General features: G+C 48.4%; 1 protein-coding gene across 1 annotated transcript; it reads left to right on the forward strand.

The window, feature by feature from the left end:
• Positions 1 to 1,434: 1,434 nt before the first annotated feature.
• LOC142534402 (uncharacterized) lies at positions 1,435 to 6,158 on the forward strand. Its single transcript, XM_075641273.1, has 7 exons — positions 1,435 to 1,873; positions 2,096 to 2,514; positions 2,580 to 2,717; positions 2,817 to 3,053; positions 3,164 to 3,218; positions 3,265 to 5,135; positions 5,712 to 6,158. The coding sequence occupies exons 1-7, from the start codon at positions 1,435 to 1,437 to the stop codon at positions 6,156 to 6,158; spliced, it is 3,606 nt and encodes a 1,201-aa protein (XP_075497388.1).
• The last annotated feature ends 7,443 nt before the right edge of the window (positions 6,159 to 13,601 follow it).

Genomic DNA, 13,601 nt, shown 5'->3' on the forward strand with positions numbered 1-13,601 from the left:
GCACAACTCTATGAATGACATGCCTGTGCCGACTCTTCGAAATGGAAAACCGGGTATTCTCTTCCCGGATGAGGTTATTTCTACCCTCGCAGAACCTTTCAAATTTGCTTTGGTTGGAAAAATTTCAGGGAATCGATCTCTAGTTCCAAATTCTGGTATTTCTGCGGCTTTTGCTAAATTGGGCCTAGTTAGATCTTTTGACTTAAAGTTCATGCCTCGGGGTTTTCTTGTTCTCACTCTTGCTTGTGAAGAAGACTATGCGTTCTTTTGGACCAAGGGGGTTATGCAGGTTGGACCTCTGTCGGTCCGCTTCTCTAAGTGGACGCCAGAGTTTAATCTTCAGGAGGAGTCACCCATTGCCCCAGTTTGGATCCGCTTCCCGGGTCTTCCCCTTCATTTGTTTTCTAAGCAAAGTCTCTTTGCTTTGGCCAAAATTGTGGGGAAACCGGTGAAGATGGATGATCATACTGCAGATTCTTCTCGAGGCGCTTTTGCTCGCGTCTGTGTTGAAATTAATGTGCTCGAACCGCCAGTCAAAGAGATTTGGGTGGGTTGGGGTGATCATGCTCAAGAAATTGAAGTCATTTATGAGCGAATCCCCGGGTACTGCATGGATTGCAAAATGCTGGGTCATTCGACCAGTGTTTGTTATTCCCATGGAAAAAATCCCAAACCTGTTCGTCCTAAGCCTGCTGACCGTGCTTCTGGCCAGTCTCCCCCATCTACAGAGTCTGCCCCTCCAGGGGGTGTTAATTCTGGTTTTAATTTGGGGACCCAGCCTCAGCTTCAGAAAACTGGCACGGGTCCCAGACGTAGAGGGAGAAAGAGGCCAGTTCGGCAGGTTCTTCCAAGAAAGAATCCTCTTGAGTTGAATCCTTTTGAGGTGCTCTCGCATGGGCAGGACGCGGAGCCTGATCCTGTTGGATTAGATTGTGTTGATATGGACCCTCCATGTGGTCATCTGGAGGATGCCGGTGTTGGGTCTTCTGGAAAGGATCCTTTGGAGTCTGTTCTTGTTGAGGGTGTGATCCTCACTGATGAGGTTATTGATGGAGGGTTACAGTTGGATGATTGTGTGGATGGTATTGGGGTCCCGTCTACTAGTGAGTTGCCTGTGTTTGGCTCTCTGGGGCCTTGTACTTTGAATCACAGTAGTCATTCCATCCCCTCTGTTCCTTTGTCTCCTGATGATGCTTCCTCTACGGTAGAGGAATTGGTTGCCAGGCAGGGTCCTTCTGTCAGTGAGCTGGTCTTCCGGCTGGAATCTGCTGGAGATACTGATCAGGAATTCGATCGGCATTCTGAGTCGGGTGATGGCTGTAGGTCTGAAGGTCGTATTCTGGATGCTGATATGGGGGATATTAAGAAAAGGAAGGAGAATGCTTTTCATAGGTCGCGTAAAAAGCGACAGGGCGGTTCTGGTGCCCATTCTCCATGAATTTTCTCATATGGAATGTCAGGGGGCTCCGGAGCTCGGAGTCTCAACAAAGGCTACATGCCCACGTTAAAGATAAGAGAGTCAAGATCTTGGCTATTTTGGAACCCATGATTGATCTGGATGTTCATTTTATGACTCGTCGTTTTGGTTTTTCTCGAGTTATATCGAACTCCTCGGGTCATATCTGGGTTTTCTTTGCGGAGGATGTCATGGTTGAGTGTCTTTTTGATCACACCCAATTCCTTCACTTCCGGGTTTCTGCTACTTTTTTGCCGACCACTGTCTTTTGTTCCTTTGTTTATGCTAAGTGTGATTACATTGAGCGCAGACAGCTTTGGAATTCTTTGCTTCAGGTTAAGCCTGCTCAGGGTCCTTGGCTTGTTGGTGGCGACTTTAATGTAGTCAGGAATTCGTCGGAGTGTTTGGGTTCTTCTGGTGGGCGGTTGCTTCCCATGGAAGAATTTAATCACTTTATTTTGGATTCTGGGTTAGTAGATGCTGGTTTTGAGGGGTCTTCGTTCACGTGGACGAACAAGACCATTTGGAAGCGTCTTGATCGGGTTTTTGTGTCTGTTGATTGGGGTGACCATTTTCATTCTATTCGTGTGGAGCACCTCATTCGTACGGTCTCTGACCATTGTCCTCTTTTTGTGTCAGTCCCGGTCTTTGCTAGTGGGCCGAGTTCTTTTCGCTTTCAGAGCATGTGGCTCAGGCACCATGGTTTTTTGCAGACGGTGAGGCTTAATTGGAATTTACCGTGTCATTTGAACGGTATGCCCCGTCTTTTTGTGAAGTTGAAGCGCCTCAAAAGCCATCTGAAGTGGTGGAATAAGAGTGTTTTTGGTGATCTTTTTGCCAAACTTGCTGAGGCGGAGCAGGCTGTCCGGATTGCTGAGGCAGATTGCGAGGCTGCTCCTTCGGATTTGCATTGGACTAGTTTGTCCAATTGCAATGCAGATCTTGCTAGGGTTACCGCCATGGAGGCGGATTTTTGGCGGCAAAAAGCCGCTTGTAGGTGGTTAGAGGATGGTGAGAGGAACACCAAACTCTTCCACAATATGGTCAAGAAAAAAAGGGTGGCTAATAAAATCTTTCGTATTTGGGATAATGGCTCTTGCATTACTTCCCTGAGCTTATTCAGCAGTCTGGGGCCGCCTTTTTTCAAAACCTGCTTACTGGGGATCCTTTTGTGCTTTCTTGCCCGGATTTTTCTGATTTCCCCTTGGTGATCTCGGATTTGGAGAACGCAAATATTGCTGCCCCTCCTTCTTTGGAGGAGGTGCAGGCGACTGTTTTCTCCATTCACCGTGATAGTGTGGCGGGGCCTGATGGATTCTCTTCGGCCTTCTTTCAGCATTGCTGGGAGATTGTCCATCAGGATGTTTTTGATGCGGTCCTGGATTTCTTTCGGGGTAGTCCCTTGCCACAGGGGTTTACTGCCACCACGATCACATTGATTCCCAAAGTCATGGGAGCTCAGGCTTGGTCGGACTTTCGTCCTATCAGCTTGTGTAATGTGACTAATAAGATAATTTCCAAACTTTTATATTCTCGGCTGAAGGAGGTGGCGGAGAGGCTGGTTTCGTGGAATCAGAGTGGCTTTGTTCCAGGGCGGGTGATTTCGGATAATATCCTCCTTGCTCAAGAGCTCACTCATAGTCTTTCTCTCCCCACCCGTGGTGGCAATGTTATTTTGAAACTGGATATGGCTAAAGCTTATGATAGGGTCCAATGGTCTTTTCTGTTGGATGTCTTGAGGCATTATGGCTTTTCAGAGCAGGTAGTGTCGATGATATCTGCCTGCATTTCTCATTGCCAATTTTCAGTTAATATCAATGGTTCACTCACTGGATTCTTTGGATCCACTAGGGGTCTCCGGCAGGGCGACCCTTTGTCCCCACTTCTTTTCATTTTGGGGGCAGAGTACCTTTCGCGTGGTCTTGATCGTCTTTATCGTCAGTATCCTGCGATTAGGTACCGATCTGGTTGTGATCTCCTTCTTTCCCACCTGGCCTATGCTGATGATATCATTATTTTTGCCAATGGTGGGACTCGTGAGATGAACAGTCTCATGGATTTTTTGCATCACTATGAAAACTGCTCGGGGCAGTTGGTGAATGCAGTTAAGAGTGTCATTATTTTGCCTCCGAGGTGTTCTGGTCGTACTCGTTCCCGTCTCCTTCGTATCACTGGGTTTGGGGAGGGTTGTTTTCCTATCAAATACCTCGGAGTTCCTTTGTTTCGTGGGAATAGAGTTTGCTCTCTTTTTGATCCCCTTGTGCAGATGGTGAGTAAGAAGTTGGAGAGTTGGGAGCTTAAAACTCTTTCCCCGGGGAGCCGTATGACTCTCCTTAGGAGTGTCCTCCTTTCGGTTCCCATTTACATGTTCCAGGTAGTCCAGCCACCTCTGGCAGTTATGGAGAGGCTTGAGAATGTTTTCAATGGTTTCCTGTGGGGATCCAGATCCTTGGATAAGAAATGGCATTGGGCGAGGTGGTCTCGTGCATGTCTTCCTGTCTCTGAAGGGGGTCTTGGATTTCGCAGGCTCAAAGATATTGTGGATAGCTTCTCCATTAAATTATGGTTTCGTTTTCGTCAAGGTTCATCCCTATGGGCCAAATTCATGATGAGAAAATACTGCCAGTTGGTGCATCCAGCTTATGTTTCATCTGCTGGGTTCATTTCTCCCACTTGGCGTCGTTTGCTTAAGATTAGGGCTCGTGCTGAATCTGGCATTCGATGGAGAATTGGGGTGGGAGATGTTGCTTTTTGGGATGACATCTGGTGTGGGGATGTTCCCTTGTCTAGTCAGGTCCTGCTTAGGGGGGATCGGGGTGTCCGTGTTTCTCACTTTCTTTCAGATGGGGCTTGGGATTTTGACCTTCTCTGCTCAGTTGTCCCACCCTCTGTTGCTGAGACTATTACTCTGATCCCTATTGCATCGGGGGAGCCCGATTCGGCTATTTGGGTGCATAGTTCTGACGGTGTTTTTTCGCTGAAATCCGCATGGGAGCTTGTCCGCTTGAGAGACCAAGTTTCTGATATCTTCACTCCTTGCTGGGGCAGTTGGCTGAGGCCTACTATGTCTTTCTTCCTCTGGAGGTTTTGGCATCAATGGCTTCCAGTTGACGATGTGCTCCAGCGTCGTGGTTTCGAGCTGGCGTCTAAATGTCAGTGTTGTGAGATGCCTGAGACATTCACGCACATTTTCATTGATAGCCCTCTTGCCAGGTCTGTATGGCATTACTTTGGGGCTGTTTTTCATGTCCGTATTCCCCTTACCAGTGATTTCAGACTCTTCCTCAGTGCTTGGAAGAGGCATCCGGGGTGGACTCCTAGGGGCCACGTGAAGGAGTTTTTGCCTTTCATTGTTTTATGGTTTCTCTGGACGGCTCGTAACGATGCGAAACACCGTCATTTGCACATTTCCGCGGAGACTGTTAAGTCTCAGATTTTGTCTTATTTGCGCCTCGCTCACGCTGCGTCTACTGTTAAGCCCATGCACTGGCGGGGTGTTTTGCAGGCTGCGAGGGCTATGGGGATTTTTGTTCAGTTGCGTAGGGCTCGTAAACTGACGATTGTTCGTTGGTTGCGGCCGCCGTTCGGGTGTTTTAAATTGAATGTAGATGGGAGTTCGAGAGGTAGTCCTGGGGACTCTACTGTTGGTGGGGTTGTTCGTGACTCTTCTGGGCATGTGGTGGTTTCTTTCAGTGAGTTCATTGGAGTTGGGACCAATGTCCGGGCAGAATTATGGGCTATTTGGAGGGGTCTTCTCATTTCTTCTGATCTTCATCTCTTCCCTCTTTGGATTGAGACTGACTCTTGGATTTCCATTCTTTTACTTCGTTCTCGTCGGTGCTGCTGGGATTTTGAACATTTTGTTACACGGATTCTTTTGTTGATGAGGGGGCGATCTGTTCATTTATCGCATATTTACCGGGAAGGGAATTCTGTGGCGGATGCCTTGGCGGCGAGGGCTCATACTTTTAGGCAGTACACCTTAGAGTTAGGTCCTTCCCTACCTCCAGACATCTCCACCCTTGCTAGATCTGATCATTCTGGGCTTCCATACCTCAGAAACAGATCCTCTTAGCCATTTGCAGCCCCTTCTTCTTTTTTGGATCTCTTTCTTTATGGTCTCTGGCTCTATATCTATTTATATCTATATACATATATATATATATATATATATATATATATATATATTTTATTGCAGGTTAGTGTACTTGGAGGTTGTTTTTCACTTCCGTATGGTCTGTGCAAGTGGGTCCAGACACTTGCACATGATGTGTGTATTCTTGTTTGTTCTGAGTGGGTCTCTGCCCTATTTCTGTTGGTGCTTTCCTTTGGCACATTCATGGTTCCTGGAGGGCGTTCACTGCTGGTTCTCCTTGGCCGCCGTATCAGTTATTGTAGAGGTGTTTGCTGGATGTCATGGTGGATTCATGGGGTGCTTTCTAAAGGATCCTCTGCTTCTTATGACATGTTCGTCAGACTCCTACTTCATGGGATCGAGATCTCTGCTCTTTTGATTCAGATGCTAGATATCTTTTGTTCTGGCGGGATTGCGATCTATATATTACTCTGTGATCGCCATTATTGGACTCTCCAGGATGATAGCTCCGGGATGAGAGCTTTTGCATGGACTCTGCGATCATCTCGCCATTATCATTTTGTCTTCCTCAGCATGCGGTTCATAGCGCTTCTCCTTTTTTATTAGTTGTTGCCGCTTATTTGGTAGTCTTCTAGGGTTCGTTTTGCTTTTGTAATTCCTTCCCTAGGTTGCTTTGTATTTATGTTTCTACTGCTTTAGCCTTTTTGAGGAGGTTATGGTTTTATCCACCTCCTCTTTTAGGTTTTTTTTCTGTATTCTGTATTTTGTTACTGTTTATTTTGTGGATATATACAGGTAGGGGTCTGCCTAACCCCCCCGCATCCGGCGGTGTTTTCCGGAAAAAAAAAAAAAAAAAAAAAAAAAAAAACCCTAAACCCTAAACCCTAAACCCTAACCCCCCCGCTTTCGGCGGTGTTTATTATTAAAAAAAAAAAAAAAAAAACCCTAAACCCTAAACCCTAAACCCTAAACCCTAAACCAGAAATGCTCTCAAAAAACACACACTAAAAGCGTGAGAAAAAACACACCACCTTTGTTACTATTCACGTCCAATTGCCACCATGCTACCGCCGCCGGATCCCGGCCGGCCACCTCCCTCACTTGAACCACCATCCTCCGGCGACCCTACCAGCAAAATCTTAGCTCAAACGGATTCCGGCAGCCCGCTCATTTTCGCGACTGAAAAAACACCTTTGATTGTTCTTGCTTCGTCGGCGCCGGCCGTCACTCCTCTCGGCGTCAGACATAGTCCAATAGTCTCGCCTCTTCCTGGTGAAGCTTTTGCCACAACTCCGCGACTTCCTTCCTCCGCCGGTGAAGAGATTTCTCCGTTTTCATCTTCGCCGGCACTGTTCACTGCCCAGGCGCAGTGTTTTTCTCAAATTCCGGCCGACTCCGGCCACCTCTGTGATAAAGGACTCCCGATCTGGAATCCCCACTCTGAGACGAAGACAATGGCACCGGAATCCGCTCCAATGGTGTTTGCATCCGTCGGCAATTTCAGATCTAAGAATGTTCTGGCGGACGGCTTGCACGCGTCATCTTCGTTTTCTAATTCCGGCGCCGTCCCGGCGTCTTTTGTCAATCAAACTTCCAGTGTTCTTCGTCCAGCCATGGGTAAGACATCTGTAGTCTCAATTTGTGATAATTCCATCGTCGCCGGAAACGCCCAAATTTCGATTTCGTCTCAATTTCCGGCTACTGTTCCCTCTGATTTGACCCCTCCGCCGTCCGGTTCTGCTCCGGCTGGTACCGGTTCTGTGTTCATCACGCCGGCGCCGTTTCACGGTGGTACTTTGGTAGGAAAGTCAACCGGAAAGTCAACAGTCAACATTTCGAAGTCAAACCCGCGAGCTCGGCCAGTCAGATCTACTATTCCAGGTACTTCTTCGGGTTTTTCTGGTCCTTTTGCTACAGTTACCCCTCCACTGTCATTTCGTGAAGTTTTGGCCCCGTCGTCCTCTCGGACGACCAAGAACAGTTTCGAAGATGTTCTTGGGTCGATGGATGAGATGCCCGCACCGTCATTTAAGGACGGTAAGCCGGGCATTCACTTCTCGGATGAGATCATCTCATCTTTATCTGCACCATTTAAGTTTGCTTTGGTCGGTAAAATTTCTGGCAACCGATCGATTGTGCCCAATCATGCGATATCTACGGCTTTTGCCAATTTCGGGTTTACGAGACCGTATACCTTGAAATTCTTGCCACGGGGATTCCTTGTGATTGTACTCTCTTGTGAGGAGGACTATGCCTGTCTCTGGATTAGAGGCAGTCTGTTTATTGGTCCATTGGGTATCAGACTCTCCAAGTGGACCCCGGAGTTCAATTTCCAGGCGGAGTCTCCACTTGCCCCGGTTTGGGTCCGACTTCCGGAGTTACCACTCCATCTTTATGACAAGAAGAGCCTTTGTGCTCTTGCGAAGCTTTTGGGCACTCCCATTAAGATTGATGATCATACAGCCGATGGGACTCGGGGGGCCTTTGCTCGCATTTGTGTGGAGATCAATGTATTGGAGCCCCCTGTCCAATCCATCTGGGTGTCCTGGGGTGATCATTTACAGGAGATAGAGGTCGTATATGAGAAGATCCCAGCTTATTGTACTGATTGCAAGATGTTGGGGCATGCGACCACTGTTTGTTATTCACATGGAAAGAATCCCCGTCCAGTCCGGACCAGGCCTGCTGGTACTGTTCCTCCGACTCAGGCAGATACTGTGGGCAAGACACACCAGGAGGGTGTGGCCACTGAGGTTGTTCAGGGTCCTCATGGACCCGAATCCTGAGCAGTTTGTTGGCCCCAGGCGTAGGAGGAGGAGGCGGGCTGCTCCTCGTGTCCCTTCTGTGAGGGCTCCTCCTGCTGGGCATGTAGTCCCGGTGGGCACTTCGAACGCTTTTGATGTCTTGTCACCTTGGCAGGCGGAGGCGGAGCGAGGTAGTGATTACATGGTTGTTGGAGACAGTCCTGATGTTGTTATTCCCTTAGGGGATGTGGATGCTGCTTTACCTGGTGATGCTCCCTTGGAGCAGATTTCTCCAGTGGATGTTGGTCTTGTTTTGTTCGGGCACATCCACCTTTGAGATTCTCCCTTCGGGCTCGGTTGGTGTGCCCGCTCAGTCTACTGATCAGGTCTTTGAAGATGAGGAGTCTATTCCTTTTCAGAATTGTGCGGATGAGCTGGGCTCTCCGAAAGTTGGGGTGGCTACGTTGTTTGCTGATTCTGTTATCTGTTTCGAGAATCATAGTAGTCATTCGATTCCTTCCCTTCCTGCTTCTCCGGAGGTTTCCTCCATGGTGGAGGAACTGTTTGCTAGACAGGGGCCCCCTGTTTCTGAATTCGTTGCCAGACAGGTGTCTGAGGAGGACCCCGGCACAGGGTTTGATCGACACTCCGCGTCTGGTGTTCCAGACATTGGCATGTCTGAGGTGAAGAAGAGGAAGGTGGACGATCTTGAGGATTCGTCCAAGAGGCGACAGGGTGATCCTGATGCCCATTCTTTATGAATTTCATGATCTGGAATATCAGGGGACTTCGGAATTCGGAGTCCCAGCAGAGGCTGCATGCCTTTGTGAAAGAGAAACAGGTTAAGGTTCTGGCTATTTTGGAGCCGATGATTGAGTTGGACCAGAGATTCATGATTCGCCGTTTGGGCTTTTCTAGAGTCATTTCGAATCTTTCTGGTCATATCTGGGCGTTTTTTACTGCTGATGTGAGGGCTGAGTGTGTTTTTGATCATGCTCAGTTTCTGCACATCAAGGTCTCTGCTCCTTTTTTGCCGACTGAGTTTTTCTGCTCTTTTGTTTATGCCAGCTGCGACTACATTGAGCGTAGAAATCTTTGGGCTTCCCTTCTTCAGGTTAAGCCTGCTCTGGGTCCATGGCTGGTTGGGGGCGATTTTAATGTCGTCAGAGATGCTTCTGAGTGTTTGGGTACCCGTGGTGGTAGGCTTCTACCCATGGAGGAGTTCAACACTTTCATTTTGGATTCTGGTCTGGTTGATGCTGGCTATGAGGGGTCTTCGTTCACTTGGACGAATAAGACCATTTGGAAGCGGTTGGACAGGGTTATGGTTTCCGTTGATTGGGGGGATCATTTCAGCTCCATTCGAGTTGAACATCTTGCCCGTACTGTTTCTGATCACTGTCCGCTTTTGGTTACCGCTCCAGTTTTTGCCCGTGGGCCGAGTTCGTTTCGCTTTCAGCGTATGTGGCTTCGGCATCATGGTTTTTTGCAGACTGTGAGGCTCAATTGGAATTTGCCTTGCAGTCTGGTTGGCATGCCGCGTCTTTTTGCCAAGTTGAAGCGTCTTAAGAATCACCTCATGTGGTGGAATCGGGATGTTATTGGTAACATCTTTGATAAAATCACTGAGGCTGAGAGTGCGGTTCGTTCTGCTGAGACTGCCTGTGAGGCCGATCCTTCTGATTCGAATTGGACTACTCTGTCCGATCGTAATGAGGATCTGGCTCGTGTCACCGCCATGGAGGCGGATTTTTGGAAACAAAAAGCTGCATGCAACTGGCTTGAGGATGGTGAGCGGAACACCAAACTCTTTCATAACATGGTTAAGAAGAAGCGTGTGGCGAATAAGATATTCCGCATATGGGATGAAGGGATTTGCCTGACGTCTCCTGAGATGATTCAGCAGTCGGGTGCCTCATTTTTTCAGCACTTACTCACTGGGGATCCCTTTGTGCTTGATTGTCCTGATTTTTCGGGGTTTCCTTCGGTGATTTCTGATGAGGAGAATTATGGGATTACTGCTACCCCCTCCTTAGAGGAGGTGCGTGCGACTGTTTTCTCCATTTCTCCTGACAGTGTGGCTGGCCCTGATGGCTTCTCTTCGGCGTTTTTTCAGCATTGCTGGGAGATAGTTCATCAGGATGTGTTGGATGCGGTTTTGGATTTTTTCCGAGGCTCTCCCCTGCCTCAGAGCTTTACTGCCACCACGATTACTTTGATCCCAAAAGTCGAGGGTGCTCGGGCTTGGTCGGATTTCCGTCCGATCAGCCTGTGTAATGTCACGAACAAAATCATTTCTAAGTTGTTGTACTCTCGTTTGCGGGCTGTGGCGGAGAGACTTATTTCTTTGAATCAGAGTGGTTTTGTTCCGGGACGGATGATTTCTGATAACATCCTACTTGCTCAGGAGCTCACTCATAGTCTCAATCTTCCCACTCGTGGTGGTAATGTTATTTTGAAGTTGGATATGGCTAAGGCCTATGATAGGGTCCAATGGCCTTTCCTTTTTGCTATTTTGCGCCATTTTGGTTTCTCTGAGCAGGTTGTGGCGTTGGTCTCGGCCTGTATCTCTCATTGTCATTTCTCCGTTAATATCAATGGTTCTCTTTCGGGGTTCTTTGGTTCTACCAGAGGACTCAGGCAGGGAGACCCATTGTCTCCCCTTCTCTTCATTTTAGGGGCGGAGTATCTTTCGCGTGGCCTTGACAGACTCTACTTGCGTCATCCTGCTATTAGGTATCATTCTAGTTGTGATCTTTTGATTTCCCACCTGGCCTATGCGGATGATATCATTATTTTTGCCAATGGTGGGTCTCGTGGGATGCAGCGTCTTTTAGACTTTCTGCATCACTATGAGAACTGTTCGGGACAGCTGGTGAACGCTTTCAAGAGTTCCCTGATTTTACCTTCGCGATGCTCAGAGCGCCTTCGCTCTAGACTTTTGCGTATCACTGGATTTGCGGAGGGTCATCTGCCGATCATGTACCTCGGAGTTCCCTTATTTCGGGGTAATAGGACGTGTTCCCTTTTTGAGCCCCTCTTACAGTCTGTTAGGAGGCGGCTGGAGGGTTGGGAGATTCGTACTCTTTCTCCGGGGAGCCGCATGACCCTCATTCGTAGTGTGCTCCTCTCGATGCCCATATATTTGTTTCAGGTTGTTCAGCTTCCGTTGGCTGTCATGGAAAATCTTGAGCGAGTCTTTAATGCCTTTCTTTGGGGGTCTAGGCCCTTGGAGAAGAAATGGCATTGGGCTCGTTGGTCTCGGGCTTGCCTCCCCGTGGAAGAGGGGGGTCTTGGCTTCCGCAGATTGAAAGATCTCGTGGATAGCTTCTCCATAAAACTGTGGTTTCGGTTCAGGCAGGGATCTTCCCTCTGGGCCAAATTTTTGATGAGGAAATATTGTCTCTTGGCGCACCCAGCTTGTGTCTCTTCTCGTGGTTTTATCTCTCCCACTTGGCGGCGTTTGCTCCAGATCAGGCCTCGTGCGGAGAGTGGTATTCGCTGGCGTGTCGGCCATGGAGATGTTTCTTTTTGGGATGATTGTTGGTTCAGAGATGTTCCTCTGTCCAGTCAGACTGAAGTCTGTGGGGATCGTGGTGCTCGGGTTTCCCATTTTCTTTCGGAGGGAACCTGGGATTTTGACCTCCTCTGTTCAGTAGTTGCTCCTTCTATTGCGGAGCAGATTGTGTTGGTCCCGATTCTCTTGGGAGAGTTGGATTCGGCTCGTTGGATTCATAGCTCCGATGGTGCTTTTTCTGTCAAGTCCGCTTGGGAGTTGATCCGTTTGCGCGCTCCGATCTCTGGTATTAATCGCGCCTGTTGGGGCAGCTGGTTGAGGCCTACGATGTCATTCTTTCTTTGGAGATTTTGGCATCAGTGGCTCCCAGTTGATGAGGTGCTTCAGCGCCGTGGCTTTGCGTTAGCGTCTCGTTGTCAGTGTTGTGATATGTCTGAGACATTCACGCATGTGTTTATTCGCAGCCCGGTGGCTAGGCCTGTTTGGCATTTTTTTGGTGCGGTCTTTGGGGTTCGTATCCCTGACACTGAGGATTTCAGGTTATTCCTTAGTGCGTGGAAGAGGAATCTGGTCTGGGCTCCAGGGGGCCATGTGAGGGAGTTTCTCCCTTTCATTATTTTGTGGTTTCTCTGGACTGCTCGGAATGATGCGAAGCATCGCCAGCTCTCCATATCTGGGGAGACGGTGAAGTTCCAGATTTTATCTTACCTGCGCCTTGCCCATTCTGCGCGTACTATCAAACCCAAGCATTGGATGGGTTTCTTCCACGTGGCGCACTTACTGGGGATTTCGGTTTGCTTACACAGATATCATCGGACGGCGATTGTTCGTTGGCTTAAGCCGCCGTCCGGTTGTTTTAAGCTTAATGTGGATGGGAGCTCGAGAGGGAATCCAGGGGATTCTACAGTTGGTGGCGTTGTTCGTGATCATTCTGGGCGGGTCTTGTTATCGTTCAGTGAGTTCATTGGAGCTGGATCCACTAGCCGAGCAGAACTTTGGGCAGTCTGGAGGGGTCTCCTTATTTGTTCCTATCTTTCTCTTTTCCCTCTTTGGATTGAGGTTGATTCCCAGATTTCTATTCAGATCCTCCGCTCTCGTCAGTGTCGTTGGGGATTGGATCACATTGTGTCTAGGATTTTGGTTCTCTTGAGGGGGCGGATGGTTCATATCTCGCATATATACCGGGAGGGTAACTCGGTGGCGGATGCTTTGGCGGTTAGGGCTCATGACCTTAGGCAGTTTTCCTTAGAGATAGGTCCTTCCTTACCCAGCCACATCTCCATCCTTGCCCGTTCTGATCGTTCAGGGCTTCCATACCTCAGATCCAGATATTCTTAGCCATTTGCAGCCCACTCTTCCTTTTGGCTCTCTTTCTTTTTATATATATATGTATTTATTTTTCTTGCAGGTCTTTTGTCCTTGGAGGTTGCTTTTTATATCTCATTTGAGATGTGCAAGTTGGCCCAGACACTTGCACTCTCCTTGTTTTGTTCTTTTGGATTTGGGTGGGTCCCAGCACTCTCCGCGTTGGTGCTTTTCTTTGGATCATTCTTGTTATCCGGCCGGCGCTCACTGCAGGCTTCTCCTTGCCCGCCGCTTTATTACTTTTATGATCTCTGGCCGATTGTTATGGTGGCTCTGGATGATCTTTTTCTATGGTCTCTCTGGCCCGGAGTCTCATTCATGTCGGGATTTATATGGTTTCTACTTTCGTTCCGTGATTTGGTGGCTCTGGTTGTTCTCTATTGGTTGCATCTTCTTTCAGAGTTACAGTCATGCTTGGATTTC

The sequence above is a fragment of the Primulina tabacum genome, unplaced genomic scaffold, assembly GCF_025594145.1.
Source record: "Primulina tabacum isolate GXHZ01 unplaced genomic scaffold, ASM2559414v2 Contig498, whole genome shotgun sequence".
Lineage (NCBI taxonomy): Eukaryota > Viridiplantae > Streptophyta > Magnoliopsida > Lamiales > Gesneriaceae > Primulina > Primulina tabacum.

Coding starts and splice junctions, on each gene's coding strand:
- LOC142534402 (XM_075641273.1), top strand. CDS start 1,435: ATGAATTTTCTCATATGGAATGTCAGGGGGCTCCGGAGCTCGGAGTCT. Junction 2,515..2,579: donor ATATGGTCAAGAAAAAAAGG/GTGGCTAATAAA, acceptor GAGCTTATTCAG/CAGTCTGGGGCCGCCTTTTT. Junction 2,718..2,816: donor CCCCTCCTTCTTTGGAGGAG/GTGCAGGCGACT, acceptor ATTGTCCATCAG/GATGTTTTTGATGCGGTCCT.